The sequence below is a fragment of the Poecilia formosa genome, unplaced genomic scaffold (genome assembly GCF_000485575.1).
Source record: "Poecilia formosa unplaced genomic scaffold, Poecilia_formosa-5.1.2 Scaffold224, whole genome shotgun sequence".
Lineage (NCBI taxonomy): Eukaryota > Metazoa > Chordata > Actinopteri > Cyprinodontiformes > Poeciliidae > Poecilia > Poecilia formosa.
In genome coordinates, this window is record NW_006800163.1 from 464,023 (window position 1) to 483,523 (window position 19,501).

A 19,501-nucleotide genomic window follows, 5' to 3' on the forward strand; every position below is an offset into this window, starting at 1 on the left:
TAGATAGATAGATAGATAGATAGATAGATAGATAGATAGATAGATTGATAGAGTGCATTTTTCACCTAGTTAAGGGTATTATTTTCTTAGATAGTAAATTTATCACGGCAAAACTGTTTCTGTTTCTATTCATGAGACATCTAAAGAATGCTCAGTTGTTTGGTGAGATTAGAGTTTACAAATGGAGTACTAAAATCTTTCTTAAATTGTCTAACTTTGCTCACCTCCATTTTTCTATTTACATTATTTCCTTTGACATTGTTCTGAGTAAAATCCAGCCAGTGGAAACTGACAAATAGTGACGAAAAGAAACTACCAAGAGCCTTAGCAGATTAAACAACATCCTACAGCGAGGCTCTTCATCTCTACTCCCTAAGCTCCGGTGTCCTGTAACGTTTAGATGTGTCCCTGGTCCAACACACCTGACTTAAGTGGCCCTCAAGGCCCACAAGCCCCTGATGTTTTAGATGTGTCTGCATGATCTCCTTACCACATCATCATTTGCTACAATTGCTTACTAAGTACTCAGTCCTATTGGTCGGGTCAGCAGGGGAACATCTAAAACATGCAGGACACAAACTTTAAATCAGGTTTGCTGAAAGTGGAAAACACTGACTGACATCAGATGGGAACCTATAGTCTAACCATATTCATATTTATGATTACATTCTAGTTTCTAAGTGTAAATAAGCATACATCATGTTCTAAAATTATTAAAGTGATCCGTTATCACAACATGTCTCTGTCGTTAAACACAAGTCAGAAAACACTGTTCTCATATGTTAATGTTGTATTAAAAAAATCTCAGATTAGGCACAAAATATTTAAAATTGAAAGTAATTTAGAAAAGGTAGGAGAAAAAGTATGAAGCATGGTTGGAAATCAAAAAGGATTCCCATTGCAACATTCCCACTTGACATTTAGGGGAGGAAACTTATTGTATTTAAATATGTACTTGGGATAAACATTGTGTAAGTTAGTAAAATTATATTGTGCAATAAGAAACATAATGAAAACACTAAGATAAATATCATGGTAAACATTCTTTTTTCATATCGACATCTTGCTGTAGATTCTTTTGACTAATATTATAAAGGCAGGTAAAACCTACAGTCAAAGTAATGCTGAATATAGCTAATAACATATATACATGGTAACATAAATTAATAAATGTTTTTTGTTTTATTTTTGCAAAAATTCTTCTAATTTGGAGTTGATTTGTACTTGGGGCTCTTTAAATTAGCAGTGTGTTGGCTGAGTGCAGCCTAAAGTTGGAAATAGTTTGTTATTGACAGAGAACTGTCAGACCTTGACTCCACTTGATTTGATTAATAATAGTGGAATTGCACAGGGAGCCAGTCAGGCTAGTAGTCACAACATCATGCTCTGCTTTCACAAAATAAGAGAAAAGATGTTCCACAACACACCTGGCTTCCAAGAAAACATCTTTAAGAGAAAACTGTACACCCTGCAGCATTCAGTGGCAGCCAGAAGAAAACCTTGAACTTCATCAAACATCCAGCAATATGTTCTGTTTTAAGAACGTCCATGACAGCACCAAATTATGAAATGTTCCCTTAGAAATAAAATAAGACCTTCTGGTGGGATAAAGCTCAACAATTCTTAACAAAGAGCATAAATGAACAGGCAGTCAAAGAGATTTCCACTCTAGAATAGACTGGATGACATATTTTGATTGGGTGGTCAATAAAGAAAGATTCATCATTTCATTTGGTTTGGTTTACTTTCACAAAAATTGCCAGGACAACATGATGAGCTGGTTGTGCTACACCGATGTCACACAGCTAAGAGCCATTCATGAGGCGATTGACTGCCAGCATGTGGCTGTCTCGTCTCTCAGTGGTCATGAGACAAATGTAGAAAGAGAACTTAAACATTTTCAGATCACTTATTTATCTGTAAATTCCTACATATAGGACACATCATCACTTCTTCTATTGATGGTCCAGTTCCATTCCAACTGTAACCGGATCACAACAAGGTTCTCTTGAAAGTAAAGCTCCATGTTTTCATTCAGAACAGAGCTGGTTTGCTTGCAGCACCAGCGTTCAGATGGGCTTTTACACCTGAACAAAGTACAGTTAATCATTTAGCTTTCTTAAATAAAGAAGAAAACTAATAAAGGATATTTTTTAAAATGTGTTTTGGCTCAGGCAGCTTTTATTTGAGAGTAGTTAGACAGGAAAGTGGGTAATAAAAGAGGGAGATGACATGCGGCAAAGGTCACCAGGCCAGGAATTGAACCTGCGACTGGACTAAGGCTCCTTATGTGATACATGATCAGGTGCTGCAATCCTGTATCATCGCAGCTCCCTGGTTGGCACAGGATCTGTCCCTGGTGAAGCTTGTGTCATGATGCCAGATGCAGGATACAAATGCAACTTCAAGTAAAGTCAAAGTAAAAGTTCCTTTAAGTTAAAAATGTGCAACTTTTAAGTTAATTCAACACAAAAAAAAGTAAGTTGTCATCACTAAACCAAAAGAAATAAGTGAGATTAATGTAAATAAGTCCATAACATGAACTGCAGCCCAAATACACTTTTGTACTTGGGCTGGTTGTTTAGTACATTGTTTAGTACATTGCTCTGTGATTGGATGCAAGTGAATTTTGCCAACAGGTGACATGAGAGAAAGTGTAAAGGAATGTGTGGTGAACAGAGAAATGAGAGGCAGTAATTAATTAAATCAAACTAAACTAGTTAAGAGTCAAACACCATGAACTCAATCATTAAATTGATTGTCAGTAACAAAAAAGGGTCCATTAAAACTTTAAAAAAAAAAATTTTTAAGAAACAAAAGTATTTTAATAACATTCTAAGATACTTTCCTCCAGACTGTTCTACCAGACCATCAACAACGGTGTTGTCATTTAATGACTGCTATGAAGCTTTTGCTTAATAAAGTGAGTTCTGAATGAGCATAACACATGATGAATGCCCTGCCCAGTCAGCAGACTGCTTTACCTTCAGGTGGTGCCTGCGGCTGGAAGTCATCTTCTTTCTGTGAGAAACACAAACAAAATTAAACATACTGAATATTAAAATGGATTCTAATCCATTTCATACATTTGCTTCCTCTTTTATGGGTCAGTATTTATAATAGTTAATGCTTCTGAGCTAACGTTTGCACATTATGAATATGTTCTCAGTCAAGTTAAACCAAAGGTCTGAAAACACTGTCTCTTCAGCGGAAAGCAAAAGGAGAACTTACTCAGACATGTTGGCAGTTTCTTTCTTTCACAGCCTGTTTGGAAAAAAGAAACAGCAGTAGAAAAATAAGAACCTTATGACACAAGAGGCCCCACAGTGTCCCAATGTTGCCTATTAAAACTTTTAATGAGCAGCTGAGGGGTGATAGAGCTAAGTTTAGGGTTAGGGTCAGATGTCACAGCTGGCGCAGAGAGTGGGATAAGCCAAACATCCTGTGGGAATTAACACTTAATTCTTATTGCAGAAAATAACTTTGCATGTGAATGTGCTGCAACAGCATCTTTAATAGCAGCCACTAAACACAAGCACACCTATGTACACACACACACACACACACTCACACACACTGGACTTAAGTCTGTGGACTGTAAGTCCAGTAGACTCAGAGTGATATAGTATAGTATATTATATTTCAAGCTTAGCTGCTTTTGTCACAATGTCAACAAACAGAGAAATAGGTTTACTATTAAACTTTATAGGAAAACAGAAATGTGACCTTTATTTTGTAAAAGCATGATTTTTTTTTTCTAAGACATTTTTCAACTCCGTTAAACATTTAATACGTAACATCACACCAAAATGTGTTTCAGTAAACTAAAAGCAGACATTCATTTTTAACACATTAAACATAGTTGTAAATCTTTTCTTTTTTCATCCTCCAGATTAAACAGTTCTGTTTGTGGTGAGAAATCTTTGTTGTGTTCAGGGAGCCTCTGTTCTTTGTGAACCACATGCATCTCCAGGAACCTTAACAGCTGACTCATAGTTATGCACATTTGTGAAGAAAAAATAAACTTCATGTCATAAACATGAGAACAAAAGAATAAGTTAGTCAAGCAACTGACAACTTTGAAATTTCAAATATATGTTTTTAAAAAGTTTTCTGTAAATCACCCTTCAAATTGTTCTAAACATAACACTAACACTTTACTTTATAAAATATACAATAAGCTTTCAAACCAAATACCTGCCACAAATCCTAAAAAGTCATGTCAGAAAAAAGAGAAAAGAGCAAATAACTCCTTAGTTGAAATTTCTTTGCCTCCTTGTTGAATCTTTGCCTTCTGCATTGCAGGATTTCATCACCGTAGCAACCGTAGCACTTTAACATGTTAATACTAAAGTTCATATGCATGTACCAGCTGTACAGAGACACCATGAATAAAAAAAGAGATAGAAAAGCAGCCAGGTCTCACCTACAATGAAACAGAAAGCCAAGAAGGAGGACAGTAGAGGCAGTGAGAACAAATCACCATCAGGGTGTTTTTATATATGAGGCTTCAGTTCTTGGATGTGGAGTGGCTTTTTATGGAAATACAAGATCCTCAGTCCAATCAGCCATCAAGCGCCTGAAATATCACCATCCCCCCCAACTTCATCTCATCAAGGAGGAGCATCTATTCATTTAGGGTCCTGCTAAGAGCTGCTGGAATCCTCTACAGGGGAGTAAATGGGCTGAAAAAGTCAGAAATATATTCAAGTTTCAGGATCTGATGGTAAAAATTTCCCAGGATGGTTAGCTAAAGTTATCAAAAACTGAAATCACAAAAGAACAAAGATCTTCACTGCAGCATTAACATATCCATCACCAGACTGGGAAAGAAAAGTTGTTTCATCACTAAATAAATATCTTTAGTTCTTACCATCATGAAGAAGATTTCCCCTGTTGCAGAAGGAATGTGTTGCATCCCAGAGCCAGCTCTGTTAGCGTTAGTGTGTCATGTATCCAGCTGAAGTACATTATTCCTGAGAACCAGTCACCCCATGTTTCTGCTGGAGACTTGCTTTGGAAACAGTCTGTTGCGCTTCACATTCAAGCTTTGGGAGGAAACAAAGAGTTAAAGGCAGCCGGTCTCAGTGAGATGCAGTTTTACTCTCAGCTGATCCAAATAACGATCTAACATCTGCTATCACACTTTGTGCTTGACCCGTTGTGGGATGTACACCTGTCTCTAAGCTGTAAATAAAAAAAAAAGAAAGCAGTTTGAATCAAATTATTTTACCTTTCTTAACACAAACACGATTACGCTGCATTTCCAGTCACCTGTGAGCTCAGAAAGAGGAACAGGGGACAGAGGTGCAAAAAACCAATAACACTATTACTCCAAATAAAGCCTTATGCACCCCTACACTTCACTCTATAAATATCACCAACTCATTTACTGCCTGGTAAGCATTTCACTTTGGCTTAATGGTTGGAGATGCGAATCTGTCCACAGAAAGGCTTCCAGATTTTTCTCTGGCTGCCAGGAGACCTCTCATATTAACACAAGTTATAAAAATAAGGGGGGGTGATTTCAGGTGGGCAGGTTTTCCAGAGGCATTCGCTCTGACCCCTGCCTGGGTGCGATTGCAATTTACATTAAACTGCAGGCTGTCTGCAAAATGTGATCTTTCTCCATTTTCCGTTTTTGCTTCTTTAGAACAAAGTCACTTTTTAAGAGGCCAGCATGTTTTGGCTCTTTCCCTGGTTTAACACACCTTGACCAACTGATGCATCAGGAGGCCTCTGCAGAACGTGGACATGTGGAGGAGGTAGTTGGGACATTTGAAACAGCGGTGGTGGAGCAGAGACATAAATAAAACTGGCAGACCCTGGAGGCCTGGAGCAGATTTAGAAGGTTTAACTTATTAGAAAAGTTTGCCAGCTTCTCCAAGTTAAGCTCCAATTCCTGGTGGAGAATTCAGGTGGTGACATCTGCACCATGACGATGGTGATGGTGATAGGAGTCTGTCCCATAATCAATGGGTTGCCAATTCAATCCTTGTTCCATTCGTCTCACTGGGCAAGACACTTCACCTTTCTTCCCTGCTGGTAGTGGTCAGAGGGCGCAGTGGCTGTACATGCAGTCAGACTGTAGCCATGGCTTCTGCATTGCCATAGCTACAATTCAGCATCAGTCATTAAACTCCCATCTTCACTCGGATCTTCGATATGTTTCTGTGAGCTTCAGAGTCTTGATAGATTCTGACTCCTTTGCCCTGTCACCTTGGAAACAGCATTCTTTTTGTGATGCAGTTCACTGATCAAGCCACCATTGCAGCGCAATCACACATCTGTACAAGTATTGATCACAAGCGCTTCGTGCACTTGCTAGCTGTTTCGAGTGTGACATCACCACAAAGTGCCACCTGCCATCTTGTGTATTCTCCTCTTGCTTTGTCTGTCATCTTCCTTGCTAGCAGACACAGACACCCCCTATGCTCTATGTCAGGAGCTTCTAATATCAGACCTCAACAGCTACTTTTAAGTCTGGTTAAAATGTCAAACTAGGTTCCTTCCGATTGAGAGGTTTTGCAAGATTTTGACATCTGTGTGGTGGATTCTCTTGTGTGGCTGTACACTCACACTGTAGGACCAAACCTGTTATATCCTTCATTTTTTTTGTCATCATGTATAGGGTTTCTCAGGCTTTGAAAATCAACAGACATAATTTTGGTGAGTCAACCAAACATTAGGTGCTCCAACAGCTGAATCAATCAGAAGAATGGTTTGTTACCAGGCCTTTGCCAAACCTGGAGTTGCTGTGAATTGATCGGCTCAGCTGTGTTGGAGCGGGAATGTGGCTAAAAGCTGGAGTTGGAGACACCAGCTCTATTATGCTGTTTCAGAACACCACTGCACAAATCTCCTCCTTCATTAATATGTTGTGTTGTAATAGCACACCTCAGCAGGTTGGTACTCATAGGATAATACAGAGACAGAAAGATTGTTGGCTGCTCTTTCCTATTTCACTATATAGTTATATAGTACACTGATTAGGTTCATTGCTGCACAAAACCACTTCCCCAATAAACATGCCGTCACAGGATTCAGTCACTGCACAGCTGTCGTCCTGAGGTCTGTGTTCATTAAACCTTCTTAGCAACTGGTGCTCTGATGTCTGAAGGACATCAGAGCCCCCCTGCTGGGCACCCTGCCATCAATGGCACAGTGTTTGCTCACAAACCAAGCACGTTGGCAGACGACTCAGTCAACCTGGGAGTACACTTCATCTTATGCCATTTTGACCAGCCAGGGAATGTCTGAGCTGAACACCATCAACTCAGACATCCACTCGTCGGTGGATCACCAGTTTCTTGACTGACCGGCAGCAGGGATCCACCTTCTGTTACAGATAGGTACCGGCGTCCACCAGGGTTGTGTTCCCTCCCCACACATCTTCTCTCATTACACAAATGTCTGCTCCTCAGTGGGCCTCTCTGTGAAGCTCCTGAAGTTCAGAGATGACTCCGCTGTTTTTGGACTGGTTCCAGAATTAGACCTCCCTCTCCCATCCCAGTCCTCTGGAGGAACTCCAGTCTCCTTCCCTTCTTTACCATCCTCACTAAAACTTTGTCTGCTCCTGGGAATCTCTTTCGATTCCCAGGAACCAAACTTTCTCACAAAAGTGTTCGGCTTCAGTTCACTTTTTCAATCTCAAATATAACATATCACTTCACCAAGTGGGTAACAAAACACACAAGATCCTGTTTAGGCTATCAAGTGTTGGAATGGGGGCCTGTCTGACATCTATGCCTATATTTATCCTCCCTCTGTATCCACAGCAAACTTTGTGTCAGTGTCACCTTTGTTCATGCATCACTTGTTTTGAACATGATATCATGTGTGTCATCAAAGTGTTCAGACTGTAAATTTTCATAATTAACCCTCCTGTTATGTTTGTTTCTGAGGTACAGCAATAATGTTCGCGGGTCAATTTGACCCGCAACATAACAGGAGGGTTAAATAATTTTAATGTTGAATGTTGAAAACCTTCTGATCCTGATTTAGATTATTTAAATTTTGCAATATTTAGATTCTCTTTGGTGCATCAGTAAAAAGTGATATTAGAGGTGCAGGAATAATAGACCTCAGTCAATATCCATCAGTTGCAAATCAATGTGGTCCCATTAGTACAGGAATACAAAAAATCTGAGTACAGTGATTCAGGAATTTAGGTCTAATTATTTTTTTGTAATCAATTAGTTTCCTTTTCTGCCAACAGTTAAGATTTTTGGGGTTTATTACATAAAACTACATAATACAGCTTCAAAAGTAAAGATTTCAGTCAAACCCTGTAAAGAAATCCTGTACATGAGCAACACTTTTTTACTTTTCCAATTATTACTATCAGCAACAAATCTGATTAAAACCTCTGGTGTATTTTCCTTCGCTATGATTTTCTTTGTTTAGTTTTTCCATAAGCTAATATCAAATTAAATTGCAGTACTCATGATTAAAGTCAGTAAAAAATATTTATGATTGCTTGTTAAACACATTCCATGAAAATATTGTGTTTTACAAAATACTGAAATGAAAACAATAAAACTGAAATGTTAGGAAAACAGCTCCAGAGTTTTAATTACTTCAAAATCTCATAACAGCAACTTATTTCAGCTCATGACTCCCCATGTAAAACAAGAAATCCCTTTAAAGAAGAAAACACTTTAGGTCCAACAACAAATGAGTTGAGGATTGTGCATTTAATTTCAGATTTTCTTAGACAAGATGACATAACATGCTACATGAAACAGAATGAACATTTATATGTTGACTTCATTTTTACATTAAACTTCTGTATTAAAGCTTTTCAAATAAGGACTCCAAAGAAAGCTTGGATGGATTTCTGTCCCTTCTATAATAGGAAAGAAAATTATATCTCAAGTCAAGTATCAAAGCAAGGGGTGGGGGGGAGCCATTATCGTCAGACAAAAATGGGGAGAAATTTGGCATTAATATTAGTAATTCTTGTCTTTTCATAAGTTCATAAGGGAATTTACTGTGAAAAGTGACATCTAAAATTCATGCTTAAGTTCTTCCATGCAGTAATTTTGAATAAAATGTAATATGAAGGACTGTACACTCAGTTCTAACCTCATTGTTAATTTTCTTTTAAGAAGGATGACAAGTTTGACTTTCTTGTAAAACATTACGTGGATACAGTTTTTAAACTTATTAAAACTTTGTCAATGATGGCCAGCTAGAGACTGTACTTCTGATCGGCTTCAGACGATCAGGAGTATTTGTAGATTCTAGATGCTTAGATTGGCTTTTTTGTTGGAAAGCATTTTGCTACAATTTAAACCTGTAAAGTCAAGAACTGAATCATTTCCTACTTGTGCAGACAATGATTTCACCTTTGATTTAGCCCTAAAACCTGTGATAAAAGGGACAGTTCAGAGATTTTTAGTGGAGTTCTGCTGAGGGGTTATGAGTTGTCAATGCTTTACTCGCTGCAGATAATTCACTGAATATCATCAAAATGTTGAAACAAAACTTGTTTCAAAAAATAATTAAGTGATTGTGTGTGACACACGTCTGCCTGGAATCACACCTTTAAAATGGTGGAAATGGACTCTGTTATGACGCTTCAAAAACCATCAATCCTTCAAATATATGCAAAGCTCTGTTGTGTCATCCTCATTCTCTGTCACACTTACTCCATGACTCAATCTTATCATTTCAAATTAAAGCTGCTTCAGCTTTATCACAACCTGTTGCAGTGATCAGAACCAGAAAAGTAGCAAGACAAGTTCATCTTCTCATTCCATGTTGATGTGTTCATGTTATAACAAAGGCATACACAATGAATGAATGAATGAATGAATGAATGAATGAATGAATGAACAAAGCTCTGATTAGTCAGTAGCTGTTTTTAGAAAGTTAATAAGTCCATAAGAACATTTTCTGCTGTAAGTGTGATATTGACTGCTCATGACCTCAAAACACCACCTCAAAAAAAAAAACATCATTCTGTTAGGGCTGTTAGGCTTTGATAGATATAATATTTAACTGTCAAACATCTTCTTCCTGTCAGACTTGTCTTCAATGTTCTTGCGCCAATCTCCCACGTCACGTAGCTGCTTGTCCTAAAAACACAAAAAATAAATTCTTAGTTTTTGCGGTTGAAAAATCAAACGTACAAATCATCTGTGAGGAAGCTGGTGTTAACATCAACATCTTTAATTATTTCTATATCGTATCCTCTCATATAGAGGCCAAAACTAAATCGAAATGATTTCTAAAGAAGGGCAACATTTGAGAGATCTAACCAAAAAAAAATAAAGTGGAAGTTTAGAGTTTAGTTAGTTTTCGAAGAGTTTGTTCATGTTGAACAGCTCACCTCCTCCTTGACCTCCTTCTTGACCTGCTTCAGGTTGGCCCTCAGGTCCATGTTGACCGTGTGTTTGGAGCCCAGCAGAGCCTTCAGCATGGCGTCGGCGGACATACGCACCTTCTTCAGTCGTGGTCTTTTGAACTTTCCTCTGAGATCCACGATCTTGATGTTTAGGTCCCTGACCTGTAGAATGGTCAGGAAAGGTTGAATTAAAGTCACCAATCAGAACTCTGTCTTCCGAAGATGGTCATGTTGTCTTCTGAGATCTGCTACTAATGGAGCTGGAAATCATTTGTAAACATTTCTTTAAAAGTTTATAAAGTGCAGACAAAGAAAATGCGGGACTCAAATGTCTTTCCAGAGCACAGATCCTCAAACCTCCATCGTCCAGCTTGGTCTCGCTGATCTAGTGAGGCTTCCTGACATTCCTAAGGTTGCTCTGAAACATTCTCTCAGTCATATGACCCAAAGTCTCTTCCCAGTACAACAGGTCAAAAAACACCTTGAACATTTATAGAAAAACCCATGCTGAGCACTACCACTTTGAAGTCTTCTTCCGTTATATTAGCTTCCACACTTCAAGAATGCTATGTTCTCAACTCATCTACTGCTATTTAATTATGTTGCATTCACCGAACTAAAGGAAGAATTAGAGATGCACAATATTATCAGCATGGTATCGGTATTGGCTGATATTAGCTGTAAAATTTAATATCAGACATCGACCATTCAAAATGATTCATGGACATAAAAGGAGTTGCTTGACAAACCAGAGACAATGATGCCTGCAGCTCAGCACCTCATCATCAGAAACTGTTAAGTATTAATGCATGACTGATGTGCTTTTAACTCGTTTATTTTATGAAGATTTACAAATTTGCTCTGGTTGAGTGTTGTCATTGTCTTAGAGAGAAGATGTCATGAATAAATTTGACATTATACATAATGCAAGTTGAAGGTGTTAGATCATTTTCAGCCTCCTTAGCATTTGCTTTTGGCAGCAGGCTAAACTGACAAAGATAATGTAGTATTTTAATTCCACAGCAGAGAAAGCCATATAGTTTCAGTAAGTAGGTATAGGAAAATAATATCAGTATTGATATCGGTTATTGGCCAAATAAGTCTTAGTATATCGTGCATCCCTAGAAAGAATTATTCTATTATTAGCAGATTATTGTGAGAGAGCTCAACATGTGGAATCCCGGCCAGTTTCCCTCCAGACAGAACCAGCAGACTGAGGCGTCTCACCTCATTGAGGACCATGTTCAGTTTGAATTCTGTGCAGTATCTCTCCTCTTCACTTATATTGATCTGCTGATGAAGTTTCTTGCACAGTTCCTGAGAAACAAAATAAAAAAATAGAAAAGATGTAACAGATTTTTGTTCAGAATTTTGCTATATGAAGGCCCATAAATAAGTCACAAAAACATATCCATATCCAAGAAAAGGTCAGGAAAAACTTTTGCCTTGTTTGTGAAGGTATGTCATTATGATACCAGGACAATATTCTGACGGTTTTCTTCTCACCACTAGTTCTTCCCTGGAATATGGCACATCCAAAGGAGGACATTTCTCTGCCAGAAACGTCTCCCTCTCTTTGGCCTTCACTTGAGATTCAGCCTCCAGTAAATTGTTTGCGACCACAAGCATGCAGCTCTGCAAAAAGAAAAAGACCCTTCAGAAAATACACTGATTGAGTTCAGGCACAAGTATAAACATATGTGTTCCTGGATCGAATGTTGTGCTAAAGTGTTAATATTTACAGTAGCTCATGGTCACCCACACCCACACCACACCGCACGCGCGCACACACACACACGCACGCACACACACGCACACACCTACACACACACGCACACACGCACAAACACCTACACACACGCGCACACACACACACACACAGACACACACACATACATATAATTCTGAATTATGTGGGCTTACCTTCAGAGTGTGCTTGCGTCTAGCAGACAGTCTTTTTCTGGACACAGAAACAAATTCATTTTATAGGGCAAATAATAGAAGTAGCTATAAAGTTAGATTTGATTTTTAGTTTTTATTATGTTTAGAAATGTTCTGTAAAATGACCTAAAATGTTTCAAAAATTTAGCAACACATGTTTTTTTTTGTTTTTTGTTTTTTAACATAACAGAAGCTACATGTTACATGTTCTGCTGGCCTCAAAATACAAAGCACAAAAAAATCACATTTTACTCACTCAGTGGCCATGTTGGGTGTAGAATTTGGACTCTATCTGTTAAAACAAATCAAAGAAAGCTGAATTCAGGTCTATTTCAGGACTGTGTTACAATGACAACATTCTGTCTTGTTCAACAATCTCCACTTCTTAGTCTCACATGCTTTGCTCATGTTGTTCCTTTGATAATAAACAGCACATTCATTCATAGTTTTTAACCTTTAGGTTGGTAAAGGAAGACTGATCTGTTTCAGGTTTTCTGTTCAACCTTCTGACTGCTACCAGTTTAGGCGCTATTTATTTTGGCTCCATTTAAATTTCACTCCTGCTTCATTTTGACTTCTCTTGCACCATCTACTGGTCAGAATCTAAAGTGCAACGACATCAAAAGGCAACTTTTCTTGAAGTTGTACCCTGAGTTAAACAAAAGGGTCCTGACTTTATAATTCCATAGTTTATTCTTTTTGTTGTTCAAATTATTACAAAGCAGCTTTAATCTTACAGATTGGGGTTGTGTTTTTTTGTCACAGCAAAATTTGAAAAACTCAGGAAAGTAGAAAGGCAAACTGCCTTTCACGTTTAAATCATGTTATTTCTGTGCTGACAGAACTGCCTATTATTTTTAAGCAAAATGTTTTTATTTTAGGAACGTAGAATAGTCTTTATTTCACCTTTAATTTTAACATGGCCAAGGTCCTAACTGTTGGATATTCAAAACTTTAATCAAAATTCCCCTTAATTTTTTTTGGTATTATATTGCAAATTAATTTCTCATAACGTTGTCATACATTTTCTACTTTTTTATGTGTTTGCTTTGCCATTCTTAAATAAATGTTGTTGATCTTATTTGAATCGTGTCTCTTTTTCCAGCAGAATGAACCTGTCTGTTTTTCATTTAGATTTCCTGGGGGATAATAATTCCAGGTGGCACTGTTGATCTTTCTTTGCTCAATATTTTGCTAGAAACTTTATGACAACTTGCATTGTAACAACATTTAAAGTTGCGGTATTGAACTTTCATAAAACTACGTTTAACATATTTGTTAAAACATTCACTTTGTCGTAACAGTAAGGTATGGGACAGGTTCTGTGAAAAAAAATCAAGTTCCTGTGTGTTCTGTTTGGGAGTCTGTCAGTTCATGAAACCAAACACACACAAAAAACTTGTAAAAGTGCACGCAGGGTAAAGAGCTTGTGGGGTCCAATAGACCCCGTCTCTTATGACTGTGGGATGGTTAAAGGAAAAACAGCTAAATAAAAAATAACCACAGCAACCAGTCAGTCTTATTTTAACAGTTTATTTCAACAAAGAGAACTAATAAGCGTTAAACACAAAACCCACAGATAGAAATCACAGTTTCTGTTCAATAAGAACCCATTGAACAGTTTGTATTGTTAAATGGATGATTTAAACCATCTATTTTTTCCCAATTGTGCTAAATTTACTTTTTGATTTTAAAATCAAATACCTTGACCAGTCCTCAATAAATGATAATTTATTGATAAAATGATAATTCACCAAAAATGAAATGTTTTTAAAAACATTCTTACATTTGAATATGTTTTGTATTTTTTATTTTTTTTTACAATAACACAGTGCCATTAAAAAAGCATTTGTCCTCTTACAGATTTTGTTTATTTTTGGTTTTGTCATTTTGAAGTGATCAAATAGATTTTTATGTCACCTGACAAAAAAGCTATTTTTAAATGATGATTAATTTCTTATAATCATAGCTTCCAAAACTAACCTGACACTAGATGAAACCATAATTGCCCTCTTTATAAAATAATTAATTAAATGTCTTTCTTGTTTTCCAAAACAATCACTATAATATAACTTGTACGACAGCAAGAGGTGGGCTAAAAAATCTAGAACAGATGAGAAACAAAGTTATGCCAGTTAGTCTAGAAGGGATTTTTGACTCCAGTGTCCACAATGGGAGTCAACAGATGGAACAGAAGAGAATCCTAACAGCAACACCCAGCCAGCACAGAGTTCTCAAGAAGCTCATCTACGTCACACTCAGAAGGCGATAACAGATCCTGAACAGCATCTAAAGTACTGAAGGCCTTACCTGCTGCAGTTGCTGCCAGTGTGTATGATTCAACAATAAAAAACAGACCATTAGAGAGGGGGGCAAAAATAGCATCCACATGATATCCAAAGAGAAAACCACAGCTGACGAAAAAGAACACAAAAGCTTGTCTTACATTTCCCAAAAAAACACCTTGATGATCACCAAGACTTTGGGAAAATATTATTTGCACAGACAAGAAATAAAACAGGAAGATGCGTGTATTCTGTTATCTCTGGCATAAAACCACCATAGTGACAGTTAGACACGGTGTTCTTTGCTTCTGCCTTGCCATTGTTGACCAGTCTGTTCTGTCCCATTATATCATGAAGGAGAATGCTCCTCCAGTTGACGAGTTCAAGCTTACACTCACTAAGGGTGTTTTCACACCTCATAGTCCGGTAGACTCGGTTCAGTTGGGATCAAAATTGCAACATTTGTTACACTTTCAGGACTGTAGTTCACATCAGCGCTACACTGTGTCGAACGACTAAAACTAATTGAAAAACCTTTTCCCCCTGATGAAAAAACTTACTTTGTGAAAGAAAATCCATGGTCGTGAGTTTAATGAGTGTGATGCCCATCAGTTGAGGGCTTCCATGACCAATCACTACTTGTAACAAATATAAATCAGCCTTTCGTACTTTCCAAGGAAAATCTTCCAATCTGATCGCTATCCCAGTGGATCTCTGATTTTTGAGCAAATTCTTTTGCATCTTATCGCTCTCTGCCATGTCTCCTCCTCTTCTAAATCCCTTCAGTTTCCAACTCTAATAAAAGCCTCCCAACAGCCGTATGAAACAATATTATTACACATTGGACCAAAAATGGAAACTATAACTTAGAAAAGACTGAACAGTCTTTAGCAACAAAATTATTCATCAGAATGTTCAAGCAAGAATGGAACAATTTTGTGTTTCATATTTTCAGATCAGACTTGCAGAAGAGATAGGAGGACAAGTGATAGGCAACCAGGTCGAACAGGAAGAAAAGGTTTACCCAAAAGAGGTGGTTTCCCAGGCTCTTCTCTTCAGAAGCTTGATATTGTGACAGAGCGAGAGGACAGTGTCTGTTTACCAGCGATTGTTTCACCCACAGGACCGTACAGAGAACAGGATTCTACACGATGGAAGCTGAGAGTGATAAAGACGTCAGGCCAGAAACTCTGCCAGCCAGATAAACTTGTTTACACGCAATATTACAATGGTCTGAGTTAACCATGAGAAAGTGACTGGTCACTTTGACAGTAGTTCTTAAGTCCAGGTTGGTAAAAGCGATGGGCAATGAAAAAGAAGAAATTCAATATTTGATCAAAATCCAGAGACTTGAAGTGGGAGTTGAAGGCACAGAGGCAGAGATGTCATCAGCGCAACCAGGGAGCAGGAAGCGGCACAGGCTGTGGTCAGAAAACAAGTCAGATCCATGGTCAAGATGTCAGACATGGAATACTTGAAGGCTGTTAACAGGGTTGGTCTGTGGTGTCAAATCACAGCTCAATCTCCTCCCATAAACAGACAGTATGGGTATGGTATATATGTTCTGAATCCTTAGAGTCTGTTGAGTATTCCAGTTATTATTAACTCTTGTTTCCCAGATACCGCCTAGCTGAGGCGAAAAGTGTGGAAAAATGTGTATTAATTTTGGCTTAACAAGCTCTACTGACCTCTGTGTTGGTCAAGCCAAGAGTGTTCCCTTTAAGACGACACCAAGCATTTATTACAGACCTTTGACAAATGTCCATACCTGGACATACATTACTCTCAAAAACAGAATCTGTCCAAAGGGGTTGTTAACTATGAGCTGACGACTATGGCTAAGCTACTACTTTGGAAGGGCTACCACACCAAAATATTATCGAGATGTTGCTTTTCAAAAATTGTGGTTAAGGTTTGCCACCTGGATATTGACCAAAATGTGAGATTTTGACCTTTTGGTCAGTTGTGGCCACTTTGAGAACTGCCACTCTGCAACTTTTAGATGGATCCTTGTTCCAATACACCTGAGTAAAAAGGCTGGCTTTCCTCATCAGCAGTAACTGTGCTCTGCAGCCATTCATTTGATCCAGGTGTGTTAGAAAAAAGTTACAGGGTGGTAGCTCTGGAAGACTGGAGCCCCAATCCAGACTGACGACAGGAGCTGATGTAGGCAACAGCAATCAGTATGCAACAGGAGGGCAGGAATGGAGAAGATCACAACACTGTGACGTGTTTTTATTGACTCATTGATACGTCTGTCAGATTCCACTGGTCTACAGCTAAAATATTGTCTGGGTTTTTTCAACAGTTTTAGGGTCATTTTTATGTGCTGCATCCAAAAATCACTTTGGTTTTGCTCAATCAGTTCAACTTTCTGAACTATGGAACAACATGAGCATCAAATGCATGACTTGTTCTCATGTCTGGATTGGTTTCCTGAGAATTTGATCAATGAGTGACGAGCAAGAGGAGAGATTCCATCAGGACAGAAAAGAGACTGAGAATTTTACACAATGAAGACGTAATGTTCAATTCACATGTAGTAGTGTTTCACACTTCACACTTAGTAGTGTTTATTATTCAATTTACAGAAATCCAATTTTTTTGCATTTAATTAATACAATTAAAAGTTAGAAAACTTTTTTTTTACCTCCTAAAACTTCTTTTGGATGAAACATATTAACGAAAATGAACTGATAATGTCACAAAAATATCATCAATTTAGTCAGAGGATCAGATTTCTATAAAATTGAAATTAGAATAAAAACCCGATTGAGATTGGATTTTATTTTTGGATTCAGCAGTGCAAAATAATCCTGTTGAAAAAGCATAGACAACTTCCAAAAAATATTTTTGTAACCCAGTGTTATATGTGCATTTACACTGCTGTCTGTCCTGTGGCTGGATCAATTGTCTTTCTCACACTGTGTGATACTGGATTTATTATTTATTCTAATACTTTTCCCAACTCTGTGTCAAACACTTTATCAAGACATTGTATTTCACTCAAAATATAAAACCTTACTTATAATGTCACTGGGTTAAGAAGAAACTAAGACAGTTTCAAATCTCTTGAGGCTGCATAGTTGCTGCCTGAGCTGATTGTAATCCCTAGAAGCTGCAGCAGAGCAGCAGAGCAACATCTATTCCTGGGTCTACAGCTGTTCCCAAAGCTTTCATCAAGTATGAAGAAGAAAAAAAAAAACAGCTCCCCTGAAAAGAAAGGATGTGTGATGACCACAGGCATCTGAAACATTCAACTGGCACAGGAACAAATGTCAGAGCTCCTTGAAGTAGTAACAGGAAGAAAGGAGGCTATGTCTTGCCTACAAGTTTATTTAAAGAAAATCTGGACACAGCAATACCTAATAACAAATGAAAATATATATACATATGGTCCTGCATTTGTGTCCTAAGTGTTTTCTAAAAGAGAAACCTTAACTCTTGAAGGAAAACTGAGGGATTCACAACCATTTAACTTCTTTTTAACAGACTGGGTTCTTTAGACATGGCTTCGTTTAAAGAGACATAACTTCTGTCAACACCGTATCAAACCAGGTGTTCCTCCAAATACTAACCTCCATGGTGTTGACAGGAGGATAAAAACTGTTGGATTGATTTTCAACTCAGAGCCTCGCCGTGGCGTTGGCTTTCAGTGCTCCACATCATCAGACGACACATCACTGTGGCGGCCCAACAGGACACGCATTTAATGCCAACAGAGAAGATCGCCCTGTCTTACCTCAAAAAGCAAAATCCTTTCCAAGTCGGACACAAAATTTCACACTACACCAAAGGCATTCACAAGTGATATCACATAAAACTTCACCTGTTAATTGCAAAGTTTCTACATTGTAAAGATTTGCTGCCTTTAATAAAGAAATGAAAAGCTGCCACCAGGAAGCTGACAGAGAGAACAAAGCAACATCAAGATGAAGAGCATAGAGAAAAGTTTTTCCTTTACCGAGGCAGAGCTTCTGCAGTCAGACGCAGACTGAGTCCCACGCTGAGAAAGTGTAAAGAAGGTTTATATTGCAATCTCAGAAAGCCCTCTAAATCCTCCACTTTCTCTATATGGTGGTGGATTACTGGACAAGCCAATGAGATGGCAAGGTCATGAAATACAGTACACTGTCAGTTGCCCCTTCCTAGGCTGCCTGCATTATAAATAACCCGCCCTTTAAGATTGTTATCCTTTTTAACTCGTACCATTAAAACTCATTTCATTTCAGCTCTTTTAATTCATTTTTTGCCTACATTCTGACATGCTCGTTACTCATTTTATCTTAAGTAAGAACAAAGCAAAGGTCTACACTTTGCTTTGTTCTTGTCTTATTACTTCCTTGTTGAGATGATTTAATGAAAACTGAAAACATGGTTGTTTCCACAGAGCATTTCTAAACCAATGAGGATAAAAACAAAAGAGTCAGCGGAAAGGAAAGTACATTGTTTTTGTATCTGGAGGAGAAAGACTGAAGTGCTGACAAAGTCCTAGTCAAAGTGAGGTTTTCATAAGTATAAAACAAACTAACAACAGAGGAATTTACTCACAGTGGAGCTGATTAGCAATGAAACATTAAGCACTAGACTAGTGCATACAAAGGAGTGGGTTTAAAAAAGAGAGCATGGGATGGACACTATGATTATAGGAAACATCTAAGTGATAATAAAGACAGTGGAGGGGTAAGGTTTAAGTAAACAGCAGGAATACACAGGAGGGAGATAAAAATGACCAATAACAATACAAGTACAAAGAGGAACAAATTACTTATCACAGGAATCTATGTGAAAGCAAAATGGAAACAAAATTTTATTTAATGAAATTCAAAAATACGTTATCGATCCCATATGGAAATTAAATGTTGTAACTCATTTGATGATAGAGTTACTGTAGATGGTGATGGCTGTGGGTAGGAAAGATCTC

General features: G+C 37.8%; 2 protein-coding genes across 5 annotated transcripts in view; both read right to left on the reverse strand.

Moving 5' to 3' along the window:
- Nucleotides 1-7,281, reverse strand: part of LOC103149382 (troponin I, fast skeletal muscle-like) — an 8,945-nt gene extending 1,664 nt beyond the window's left edge. The window contains exons 1-3 of one of the 3 annotated variants that reach the window (XM_007568504.2): nucleotides 4,427-4,503; nucleotides 3,232-3,264; nucleotides 2,985-3,021 (exon numbers count right to left, since the gene is read on the reverse strand). In XM_007568504.2, the coding sequence (XP_007568566.1) occupies nucleotides 2,985-3,021; nucleotides 3,232-3,239 (45 nt within the window). In that variant the 5' untranslated portion in view covers nucleotides 3,240-3,264; nucleotides 4,427-4,503. Of the gene's footprint in view, nucleotides 1-2,984; nucleotides 3,022-3,231; nucleotides 3,265-4,426; nucleotides 4,504-7,276 lie in introns of those variants that run through there. The other 2 variants (XM_007568505.2, XM_016679864.1) reach the window with 2 other exon arrangements.
- Nucleotides 7,282-8,679: 1,398 nt separating this feature from the next.
- On the reverse strand, nucleotides 8,680-18,619 carry LOC103149383 (troponin I, fast skeletal muscle-like). 2 transcript variants are annotated; one of them, XM_007568507.2, is made up of 7 exons: nucleotides 18,542-18,619; nucleotides 12,549-12,584; nucleotides 12,275-12,311; nucleotides 11,858-11,986; nucleotides 11,579-11,668; nucleotides 10,337-10,513; nucleotides 8,680-10,082 (listed from the first exon to the last, which is right to left on the reverse strand). In XM_007568507.2, exons 2-7 carry the CDS (start codon nucleotides 12,557-12,559, stop codon nucleotides 10,002-10,004), a joined length of 525 nt encoding a protein of 174 aa, XP_007568569.1. In that variant the 5' UTR covers nucleotides 12,560-12,584; nucleotides 18,542-18,619; the 3' UTR covers nucleotides 8,680-10,001. The 2 variants fall into 2 exon arrangements, with proteins under 2 accessions (XP_007568569.1, XP_016535348.1); XM_016679862.1 differs by lacking the exon at nucleotides 18,542-18,619 and adding an exon at nucleotides 18,156-18,252.
- Nucleotides 18,620-19,501: the final 882 nt, after the last annotated feature.

Coding starts and splice junctions, on each gene's coding strand:
- LOC103149383 (XM_007568507.2), bottom strand. Junction 11,987..12,274: donor GACGCAAGCACACTCTGAAG/GTAAGCCCACAT, acceptor TTCTTTTTGCAG/AGCTGCATGCTTGTGGTCGC. Junction 10,083..10,336: donor AGAAGGAGGTCAAGGAGGAG/GTGAGCTGTTCA, acceptor TTGTGTTTTTAG/GACAAGCAGCTACGTGACGT.